At 43.4% G+C, this 11,829-nt stretch overlaps 1 protein-coding gene and 1 long non-coding RNA gene across 3 annotated transcripts; one reads left to right on the top strand and one right to left on the bottom strand.

The window, feature by feature from the left end:
- Positions 1-570: 570 nt before the first annotated feature.
- On the bottom strand, positions 571-10,277 carry LOC132344725 (uncharacterized). Its single transcript, XR_009493670.1, has 2 exons — positions 7,850-10,277; positions 571-1,382 (listed from the first exon to the last, which is right to left on the bottom strand). It is a non-coding gene; the product is annotated as an uncharacterized lncRNA (long non-coding RNA).
- Positions 8,209-11,492, top strand: LOC789863 (melanoma-associated antigen B4). Of its 2 annotated transcripts, none has more exons than XM_059884367.1 (2): positions 8,209-8,439; positions 9,505-11,492. In XM_059884367.1, the coding sequence occupies exon 2, from the start codon at positions 9,566-9,568 to the stop codon at positions 10,595-10,597; it is 1,032 nt and encodes a 343-aa protein (XP_059740350.1). In that variant the 5' UTR covers positions 8,209-8,439; positions 9,505-9,565; the 3' UTR covers positions 10,598-11,492. The 2 variants fall into 2 exon arrangements, with proteins under 2 accessions (XP_059740350.1, XP_024844672.1); XM_024988904.2 differs by having other exon boundaries at positions 8,209-8,444; positions 9,505-11,486.
- Positions 11,493-11,829: the final 337 nt, after the last annotated feature.

The raw sequence follows: 11,829 nt of genomic DNA, 5'->3' as shown, positions 1-11,829 counted from the left end.
GGGAGGAGGCACTGGATCTCTGGGGAGCCCAGAAGGCTCATCACCAAAGATCTGGTGCAGAAGTACCTGAAGTACCGACAGGTGCCCAATGGCGATCCTCCACACTAGGAGTTCCTGTGGGGCCCGAGAGCTTGTTTGAAACCAATAAGATGAAGGTGTTGGAGGTGCTGGCCAAGATCCACGATACCGTCCAGACTTCCTTCCCAGACCTCTATGACGAGGCTCTGAGAGATCAGGCGGAGAGAGCAGGGCTGAGAGGCGCGGCCAGGGCTCCAACAATGGCTGAAGCCAGTGCCCCTTCCAGGGCCAAGTCCTACAGCTCCTCCCACATCTAGGGAGGGAGGCCCAGACACTTTCTTCCCTTTTGTGTTGGAACACAGCTGTCAAGATCCTAAACAGTAGAGAGTAGTAGGGTGGAGGGAACAAAACTTGTATGTTCTTTACTGTTTTATGTAGTAAGGGAGTTTAAGTACAACTCATTTTTTAAAAATATATATCATTTTTCCTTTATCCATAGGAGAAATATCTAGTGAAAGTTGATTAGATTAAGGAGATGAGGGAGGAGTTCAGTATTTTCAAATGTTAATTACTTTTCATAAGTTTTACTGTGCTTCAGAATACAAATGTATTAATCATATAAATCACATTGTTTGCTGTTTTAAAGTTTTGAAAGCCACAGGTTGGGTATATGTAAAACACAATGAACATATTGAATATGTTGTTCACCATCTAAACAAGGTAAGATGACACTGGAACAAAGTTTTCTCAAAGAGTAGTCAAGCTCCTAGATAGTGCAGGTTAGTAGGGGTCAAGCAAACCAAGTTTAGATCTCTATTTTCTTCCTGATTTAAACTGGTAACTTCTGCAAATTATTTGTTTCATTTTTATCAAATATTTTTACTTCAACCAGATTCCTTTTCTTCAGAATACTGATTTGGTAATGATATTCCAGTTTTATTTATTGCTGTTTTAGGATTTTAAAGTTACGGTTTTGGTAGATGTAAAAGAAACCTGACATGCCTCTTGAGAAATTTGTATGCAGGTCATGAAGCAACAGTTAGAATGGACATGGAACAACAGACTGGTTCCAAATAGGAAAAGGAGTACGTCAAGGCTGTATATTGTCAACCTGCTTATTTACTTATTACCTTATATGCAGAGTACGTCATGAGAAACGCTGGGCTGGAAGAAACACAAGCTGGAATCAAGATTGCCGGGAGAAATATCAATAACCTCAGATATGCAGATGACACCACCCTGATGGCAGAAAGTGAAGAGGAACTGAAAAGCCTCTTGCTGAAGGTAAAAGAGGAGAGTGAAAAAGTTGGCTTAAAACTCAACACTCAGAAAACGAAGATCATGGCATCTGGTCCCATCACTTCCTGGGAAATAGATGGGGAAACAGTGGAAACAGAGTCAGACTTTATTTTTCTGGGCTCCAAAATCACTGCAGATGGTGACTGCAGCCATGAATTAAAAGACGCTTACTCCTCAGAAGAAAAGTTATGACCAACCTAGATAGCATATTGAAAAGCAGAGACATTACTATGCCAAAAAAGGTCCATCTAGTCAAGGCTATGGTTTTTCCTGTGGTCATGTATGGATGTGAGAGTTGGACTGTGAGGAAAGCAGAGCACTGAAGAAGTGATGCTTTTGAACTGTGGTGCTGGAGAAGACTCTTGAGAGTCCCTTGGACTGCATGGAGATCCAACCAGTCCATTCTAAAGGAGATCAGCCCTGGGATTTCTTTGGAAGGAATGATGCAAAAGCTGAAACTCCAGTAATTTGGCCACCTGATGGGAAGAGTTGACTCACTGGAAAAGACTCTGATGCTGGGAGGGATTGGGGGCAGGAGGAGAAAGGGACGACAGAGGATGAGATGGCTGGATGGCATCACTGACTCAATGGATGTGAGTCTGAGTGAACTCTGGGAGTTGGTGATGGACAGGGAGGCCTGGTGTGCTGTGATTCATGGGGTCGCAAAGAGTTGGACACGACTGAATGACTGAACTCAACTGAACTGAAAAGAAATTCATGAACCATCTGTATTGTCTTTATGATCTGGAAGTAGGTAATATGTCCCTGAAAGAGAGATTTTCATGGTAATGTGAAACACGACCACAGAAAATATTGAGAAACCAAAAAGCAATTAAGCAAATATAAAGGAAAAAGCTGTTAATTTGTAGTTTGCCTTATTTCCTCTAACCATTTTTTTGTTAAAAATAAAATGTACTTTGCCTTAATTTGGCTCATTTAAGAGTATTTATTTCTTTTGTCCCAGTGCACTGCATAGTCTCTGCTATCTACTGGATAAAAATAACCTCAGATAGGAAGGTGGTATTTTGGATGTTCATAATAATCATAACTTCCATTAAGTTAAAGACCCGTGTTTCTTATTCAGTATGACTCTGCTTTATATGTAGTACATGCATTCCAGCATTCATGCAGGATAGGATTTAGCAGACTCCATTTATAGATGGATAACTTGCAATTGTCTCAAGTTCACAAGACTGATAAAGTGACCTTCATCAGACAAGTCCCCTGATGTGCACTAGTCCAGAGTCCTTCCCTTTCTTTGCAAGAGCAAGCACTGAGGAAATCTCTTTTCACCAGTGACATATTTGGTACCGTGACTAGGACTGCTGCCACGGTGAACTCCAGTGGTCTTGCCCAAACTGCTGGCTGGAGACCCCTGACTTTTGCTCTATCTCTCCCATGAAAATTTGCTTGCTGTCACTCTCTGCTTTGTTCTCTTTCCATGACCCACAGGGCAAGATCTGGGTCAGCTCACTGTGTCATGGCTCCTCTCAATTAAGAGCTGTGAGGAGTACGCCCAGGCTGTGCATACCCAAAGAACACTTGAGTGGCAGTTGATACTGTCTTAGGCCTGGTAGACACAGAATTTCCAATGGTGAAGGCACCTGCTGAGGCCAAGACTTTTCTCCTCTCAGTCTTTGTCATTTCCTCTATGGCTCTACCCATTTTGAGGTGAGAAGTTTAACCGAGAAGACTGCATGATGTTCAAATTAAGACCAAACAAATAATCAGGGACTTGACTGGGTGAGTTTCTTCTCTGTAAGTCCTCGAGCTTAATCCCAGTGTGGTCCCGGAACCAGAACTGCATCAGGGGCCAAAACTGGGGGACTCTGCATCCTTCTCTAGATTTTTGGCATAACTCACCACACCCTGACCTTACACTGTGGGCAATCCCCTCCCTTCTGGGGATCTCAAGCAGACTTTACCTATAAAAAGGGCAATGTGTCCTGGAACTGCAAGCTGAGGTTAGGAACAGAGAACTGCAAAAACTATTGGCATGAACAACTCTGTCCAAACCTCTACATTAAGAACCTTGACTGACCTCTAGCATGGCTTCTAGCAGCAACCTAAGGCCACGTACTACGACAACTCGGCTACCCCTGAGTTCCTGTTTAGAAAAGTTCAAGGCTACCAAAGGAATCTGTTCCAGCCAACATCTGACATAAGCCCCTCATCTTCCTTTACTGAGAGTGTCTATTTAAAACAAAGATCAAAAACAAAACAAAACAAAAACCCCTCACGATTACAAGAAAAGTGTGATGGAAATAAACTAGAAATTGATATCAAAAAGACAGCAGGAAAATTAAAGATGATTTTCAGACTAAACAATAAACATCTAAATAACACATGACCCAAAGAGAAAATCTAATGAGCAATTTTAAAATATTTTTAAAAAATGAAAACAAAATTACAGCTTATCAGAAGGTGTGTGATACAGCAAAATCAGTAGAGGTATACACAGCATTGAGTGCCTATAACAAAAAAAAAACCCTACAATTAATAACTTAAGCTTCTATACTAGTAAACTTGTGAAAGAAAAGAAAAAGCAGAGGAAGAATAAATCAAAGTGGAAACCAATGACACTGAAAAAAGGAAGGTAATGCAGAAAAAAACAAAACCCAAAGAAGTTTCTTTAAAGATCCAAAATAAAAAGAAGATAAAATTCTCCCCAGGCTAAACAAGAACAAAGAGAGAAAACACAAATTAAATTACTAATAGTAGAAATGAAGGAGGGGCCATTACTACTGATTCCATGGACATTAAAAGGATAATGAGTGAATATTATAAACAACTCTGTGCCTACAAAAAGGAACGGTTCCATTGAGAAACTGCTTGAAGGTACAACTTAGCACCACTTTCACAAAGAAAAATAGATACTAGGCATAGGTCTGTATCTATTAAAGAAATTTAATCTATAACTCATAAGCTTCCAATAAAGACAGTAACAGATCCAGATGTTTCCACTGATGAATTCTAACAAAAATTTAAGGAAGAAATGACAATTCTCTACAATTTCTCCCAGAACATAGAAGCAAAAGGAACACCTCCTAATTCCTTTTCTGTGAGGTGAGTATTACACTCGAATATCAAAATCAGATGAAGAAATTAAGAGAAAAAAATTGAACACAAATATCTCTCATAAACATAGAAGCCAAATTCCCAACAAAATATAAGAAAAGAAACCTAACAATCCATAGCAGGAATTACGTACTATATCTAAGTAGGATGCATTTCAGATGTGCAACATTTGAAAATCAGTAATCATAAATCATAATAACAATAGTCTAAGGAAGATAATCACAAGATGAGATCAACAGATGAAGGAAAAAAATCATCTGATAAAATCCAACACCCATTCATCATAAAAATTCTCAGCAAACTAGATACAGACAGGCATTTCCTCAGCTTCATATACAACATCTGAAAAGAAATACAGGTAAAACATCATACTTTATAGTGAGAAGACAGATGCTGTCACACTAAGGTGAGGATATCCCTTCTCACCATGCCTATTCAACACTGTACTGAAAGTTCTAGTCAATGCAATGAGATATGGGAAGGAAGCAAAAGATACAGATATTTGAAAGGGAAAAATGGAATTATAATCATCAACAATAAGAAAACTCCTGGCATTAATAAGCCAGGAGTATATGTTAATAAGGTTAGCATATTATCAATATATAACTACTATATAATTAATATATTAATAAAGTTAATCTACTATAGAATTAACATATTAATAAAGTTAATACATAATAGTCAATTCTTTTCCAATAAAGAGATGGAACTTGCAATTAAAAACCTAATACCATTTACATTAGCATCAAAATATATTAGGAATAATTCTTTAAAAAAATATGTATAAGATTTACATGAGTAAAACTCATAAACTGCACTGAAAAAAATTAAAGAAGATCTATATAAATAGACACGCCATGTTCATAGATAGGGAGATGCTATATTGTTGAGATGTCACTTATTTCCAACTTAACCTAGATACTTAATGCAATTCTGTTTAAAATCCCAGCAAGATAGCTTGTAGATAGAAGCCAACAATTTAAATTTTATGTCAAAAATGAAATGATCCATAATACCCACTGAAGTCAATATTAAAAGTCAAAGTTAGAGAATTGATATTACTGGATTTCAAAACTTACTTTAAAGCTACAATACTCAAGACTGTATGCTATTAACAGAATAATAGACAGATCAATGCCACAGAACAGAAAATCTAGAAACAGACACCCCAAACACTCAACCAACCTTTAACAAAGGCGCAAAGGCAATTCAATGGAAAAGGACAGTCTTTGAAACTTACAGTCCTGGGATAACTAGACATCCATATCTAAGAAAAATGAATCCAAATACAAACTCTAAACCTCTCAAAATAATTAACTCAAAGGGAATCACAGACCTAAATGAAAAACTCGCTATTTATAAAAAATTGCAGGGACATCCCTGGCAGTCCAGTGTTTAAGAATCAACACTTCCACTGCTGGGGGAAGAGGTTTGATCGCTGGTCAGGGACTAGGATTCTACATGCCATATGCAATAGGCAAGAAAATCTAGAAGATAACACGGGGGCAAAACTTGAGTTTGGTAATGAGATTTTAGGCACAACACCAAAAGCACAGTCCATGAAAGAAAATAATAAGCTGAACCTTGTTAATATTAAAAACTTCTATCTGCAAAATATACTGATAAGAGAATGAGAAAGAAAGGCCACAAAAGGGTAGTTATAAATCTATTTGCAGGGCAAGAATGGAGACACAGATGTAGAGAACGGGCATGTGGACACATCGGGGGAAGCAGACAGTGAGACGAATTGAGAGAGTGGCGTGGACAAATATGCACTACCATGTGGACGACAGGCATGAGGGGAAAGTTGCTGGGTGACACAAGGAGTCAGCTCTGTGACAACCTAGAGGGGTGAGGTCAGGGGTGGGAGGGAGGATCATGAGGGAGGAGATATATGTATACTTATAGCTGCTTCATACAAGAGAACCTGACATACCATTTAATTATCTTCTAATTAAAAATAGTTGTTAAAAATCTATGAATTTAAAAACTAGGAAAAAAATCTAGAGAAGTACATATAACCACTAGAGTTATATACAACAATGCCAAATGAACAAAAGTCAGAAGTAATGAAAAGCAAAAGATCACAGTAATAACTTGATTCTCGAATTAAAAATCTTAGAAAACAGGACAGGAAATATTCAAACATGTAAGAGACTTCAAAAATCTGGAATAAAAAAAAGATCACGGCAGCAAAATCATCCAGTTGGTCTGGAAGAACAAACAGTTACTTACACCAAGCAACAGAAAATACACCATAAACAGAAGCAACCATAGAAAAAAATTACCTACAAAGAAACTTTAGAAAAATGTATACAGTCTTCATGGAGGCAACAAGAAGAATTTCCTGAGAGTCTTAGGAAAAAGAAGGCTCAAACAGAATAGTATGTTATGTATACTCATGAAGAACAGATATTGTAAGACTGTCAAATTTCTGTAACTCCTTTACAGATTTAGTACCACATTCAGAGTAGCTGAGACCACAATGAAACACTGTCTTCTGCTTTTTGTACCCAGAAGTAACCACGGAAATCTTATGGAAGGAATAAAGAAAACTATTAACAAAAGTGAAAACATAAATAATCCCTGATGGACAGTAAGTCTCCACTGAACTTGACCCTATGTGTGCCCAGTGGGGAGTACTTAAGAGACTGGCACAGATGTGCAGGCTGCAAGGGAAGCAGACAACAGGATCAGCTGCAAAAGGCTTTTAACTTGAGCCCTGGATTCTTCCACTCTGCCCTGGGATCATGAATCTCCACTGCTTCACTGAAGGAATCTGAGGCAGCATCTCCGAGGCCCCGCGCCAGGACCATGGGGCACCAAAGTTTGGCTTGGATGTGGCAGTACGGCCCAGATCATGAAATAACCAGCACAAAGTTTGTTGTGTGTGTGCTTAGCCACTCAGTTGTGTCTGACTCTCTGCGACCCCATGCACTGTAGCCCACCAGGCTCCTCTGTCCAAGGGGAAACTCCAGGCAAGACTTCCAGAGTGGGTTGCCGTGTTCTCCTCCAGAGGGGTCTTCCCAACCCAAGGATTGAACCCAGGTCTCCCGCACCACAGGCAGATTCTTTATGGTCTGAGCCACCAGGGAATGCTAGTCGATGAGAACTGGCCCTTTTAAATGATCACCTTAAGAGATTATCACCCAGGGACTAAAACGGAAAAGTTAGTATCACAGTAATTGTACAAAATGACCATCTCAGAACTTTTGAGCAATGACCCTGCAGTCGACTGAGAGCCCACAGTGAGAACTGTCAGGCTAAGGAGCCCCTTCACTTACTCTTCTGGAATTGTATGAGCATGGTTGGGGACAGGGGTGGACTTATACCAGAAAGGGAAGGATTTCCAGGCCCTGTCAGCAGTCAATATGAATGAAGTTTCTGAGTGAGATGTGAGGGGTTCCACACCACAGAAGACAGTCTCCCATCCCTCCCTCTCAGCTCATCTTACCTGTAGCAGCCATTTCCAGGAATCCTCGGGTAGAAATGGTGAGATGAGACGTATGTGCACTTCATACCAGGAGACTCGAGGGTTCACATCTTCAACATGAGGCCTTGGCCTCAGGTCAGCAGACGGGACGTAGCCCAGAATCTACAGGGGTTAAGGGAAGCCATGGAAAATGACAGAGCATCGCTTACTATAGAAGAGAGAGGCCAAGAGAGCCTTCGGTGTTGGTCTTATGGGCTCCAGGAAGGCTGTTAGGCTTGGGCTCCCCAATTCTTCCTGTTGGGAGTGCTGACACGAGTGAGAGGCATGGAGTGAGCCAGCTGACAGTTCAGGACAGGGACGTCCCAGGACCCCTTAAGAGTCAAGCGAAAGTCCATGTGCCAATCCTGTGAGAAGCTCCCCCGGAACCCCGCCTGTCCAGGTCCCGCCCCTGCTGTCCTCCTGGAGCCCAGATGCGCATGACAGGAAGTGACGTCCTCCTAAGCATGCTGGGGGAGCGACGCCATCCTTGACAGTGCCGCTATCTCTGAGAGCTGCCGTTGACGGTGGCCAGAGGGAGCAGTCCCAAGTGTCATCGGGTGTCAAGATCGGAGGTGACGTGAGTTACGAGTGCAGGGACAAGTCTCTGTACCCCCATTCCCTTTTCCCTCTGAAAAGAGGGGGCCACACAGCCTCCGGCCGCCCTACCCCTGCACTCAGACCAGAGGATCCGGCCTAGCTCTCAGGCCCCAAGACTATCCACTAACCCCTAGGGGGTCTCGGGAAAGAATGCCTCGGTCAGGCTCTGCTGGACCCCAGCTCCGTTCAGTAGAGAAAGAGCGACGAGCCCTGTGGAGTGAAGGAGGGACCCCCGGGGGGACTGAGGGTCTCCATACACCAGAACGGCAGCCATGTGTAACCCCCACTCACCGCCATTTGGCTGCGGATTATCCGGGCAGCCGCCGGGCAGCTGTAAAGGCTGGGGGGCTCCCTCACTGCGACCTCGGACACAGGACACTCGAAGAAGAGGGGACTTTGGTCTGAGGGGCTGGCAACTGGTCAGTAGAGGGAGGATGTCAGGGTTCGGGAAGATTCAGGATGAGGGCCATCTTCCCTGACAAACAGGCGACTCAGGACCCTCCCCTGTGCTCAGCGCTACCCCCCGGCCAAACATCGGGAAGTGGGGCAGCGGTCTGAGAGGGGAGCTTGGAGCCTGGTTGTGAAGGGGCAGCCACGAGACAGCAGAAGGGCAGGTCCTGGGACCCTTCAGTGGGGGGCTGAGTATACCCTCCTCTCCTCGTCTGGGGTGACAGGGAAGGTGGCACCGTCAATTTCAGACAGGAGAGGGAACGGGCTGGGTACGGGAAAGGGGGCATTCTATATGGGGGTGTCTCGCACCAATTTTCATCCTGACTCTGAATGTCAGCTGAGAGGACCTGCCTCCTCTGCCAGCCCCCACTGGTCCCCCTTTTAACGCCCAGGCAGGACTGTCTGCTGTGCCCCAGGTCTCACTCTGCCTTGCTACTCAGTGGTTTCAGGGGACAGGCTGACCAGGAGAACAGGAGCCCGTGGGTCCTAGAGCACTGGCCTCGAGGATCCCCCAGAGGCGGCTTCCATTCAAGCCAGGGAGGACTCTCCTTGCTGAAGGTTCTCACAGCATGTCCTTGTCCCTCCTCCAGGTGCCTTCCTGCCTGCTTTCCTGCCCGCACTCCCACCTGCGGTCCCTGACCTGCTGTCACCATGCCTCGGAGGCAGAAGAGCAAGTCCCATGCCCGCAGGAAACGCCACGAGGTTCAAGGGGACACTCAGGAGGCCCAGGCCAGTGCTGCTGCAGCCCCAAAGGAGGAGTGCCCCTCCTCCCACTCTTCTGTCCCTCAGGGTTCTCCCCCGAGCTCCCCTGCTGCTGGCGATGGCCAGGAGCTTCAGGGAGCCATGGCCCCTAGCTCTCCTGATGCAGGGCCTTCATGTGCAGGATCTGATGAAGGTGCCCAGGGCCCTGCGGAGGAAAGTTCAGGTGCCTCCCAGGCAGCCCCTTCCACTCAGAGCACTCGCAAAGATCCTCTGGCCAGGAAGGCCAGGAAACTCGTGGAGTTCCTGCTGGAGAAGTACACCGAGCAGGAGCCCATCACACAGAATGCCCTGATGAAAATCGTCAGCAGGAAGTACAGGCAGCACTTCCCTGAGATCTTCAGTACAGCCCGTGAGCGCGTGGAGCTGGTCTTTGGCCTGGAGATGAAGGAAATCGACCGTAGAGGGAACATCTACACCCTCATCAGGAAGCTCAACCTCAGGGGAAACGATTGTCGGCGTGATGAGGGGGCGCTGCCCAAGTCCCGTCTCCTCATGGTGCTCCTGGGGGTCATCTTCATGAATGGTAACCGCGCCACTGAGGAGGAGATCTGGGAATTCCTCAGTATGTTGGGGATCTATGCTGGGAGGAGGCACTGCATCTTTGGGGAGCCCAGAAGGCTCATCACCAAAGATCTAGTGCAGAAGGAGTACCTGAACTACCGCCAGGTACCCAATAGTGATCTTCCACGCTACGAGTTCCTTTGGGGCCCAAGAGCTTGTGCTGAGACCAGCAAGATGAAGGTACTGGAGGTTCTAGCCAAGTTCCACGGTAGGGTCCCTAGTTCCTTCCCAGACCTTTATGACGAGGCTCTGAGAGATCAGGTGGAGAGAGCAGGGCAGAGAGGTGCGGCCAGGGCTCCCACCATGGCTGAGGCCAGTGCCCCTTCCAGGGCCAAGTCCTGCAGCTCCTCCCACATTTAGGGAGGGGGGCAGGGCACTTTGTTCCCTTTGTGTTGGAAGAGAGCAGTCAACCTCCTAAGTAGTGCAGAGTCTTAGGGGTGGAGGGAACAAAGCCCATATCTTACAGTTTAAATGGTAAGCGAGTTTAGGTCTAGTTTCTTTTAACAAAATATATATCTGTTTTATTGTATTCACATGAGAAATACCTAATGAACAATGATTTAAATTAGAAATGTAAAGAGGTGAAGGAGGTGTTTAGTATTTTCAAATGTTCTTACTTTTGATAAGGTTTATTGTGCTTAAGAATTCAAATATGTATGAATCATATAAATCATAGTTTCCAGCTGTTTTAATGTTTTAAAAGTTTGGGTATTTGTAAAACACACTGAAAGTACTGAATATATTGTTCACAATGCAAACAAGATAACATGACATTAGAAGAGAACTTTTCTTGAAGAGTAGTGAAGCTTCTAAAGTGTGCATGGTAGTGGGGGTTAGATCACATTTCTTTCGATCACATTTCTCTTTCTGTTTCACATGAGTAACTTCTACATATTATTTGTTTAGTTTTTTTGTTTTTTTCCCCCAATATTTTTACTTCTAAGAGGTTGTTTTTCCTCAGAGTATTAATTTGGTAATGATACTGCTGTTATATTCACTGCTGTTTTAAAAGTTTTAAAGGTACAGTTTTGGTAGATATAAAAGAAATTCAGGATCCATCTGTATTGTCTTTATGATCTGAAAGTAGGTCACATAGCACTGCAAGAGTGATTTTCATGCTAATGTGAAAGAAGACCACAGAAACTTTTGAGAATCAAAAAGAAAATGGAGAAAAGAATACAGTAAAAAGTCTTTAAGTTGTGGTTTACCTTTCTTTTAAACTTTCTTTTAGTAAAAATAAAAAAAATACTTTGACTTGTATTTTAGCCCTCATTTAAGAATATTTGTTTCTTTTGTCCTAATTCACTGCATGACTTCTACTGTTCTCTCCTGGATTAAAAAGTTTAACTCAGATGGGAAGTGGTATTTGAGGGTTCATAGTAATCGTAACTTCCACTTATATAGGTTTTAGGGGTCACGTTCATCAGTTTGTAACTTGAAAATTTGCAAAGTAGCCATGCATAATGGAGTCTGCGTAAATCTGATCGCTGCGAGTATGGATTATGCTTGGAATTGCTTATTTGTTCGTAGCGTAGTAAGAGCGGGGGGGTTGGAGTGGCATGGAACTGAATTAAGTAGTTGGTGTTTGTATG

The sequence above is a fragment of the Bos taurus genome, unplaced genomic scaffold (genome assembly GCF_002263795.3).
Source record: "Bos taurus isolate L1 Dominette 01449 registration number 42190680 breed Hereford unplaced genomic scaffold, ARS-UCD2.0 Leftover_ScbfJmS_1074, whole genome shotgun sequence".
NCBI classification, from domain to species: domain Eukaryota; kingdom Metazoa; phylum Chordata; class Mammalia; order Artiodactyla; family Bovidae; genus Bos; species Bos taurus.
The sequence above is the reverse complement of the archived record's forward strand: the minus strand, read 5'-3'. Positions and strand labels throughout refer to the sequence as shown.

Coding starts and splice junctions, on each gene's coding strand:
- LOC789863 (XM_059884367.1), top strand. CDS start 9,566: ATGCCTCGGAGGCAGAAGAGCAAGTCCCATGCCCGCAGGAAACGCCAC.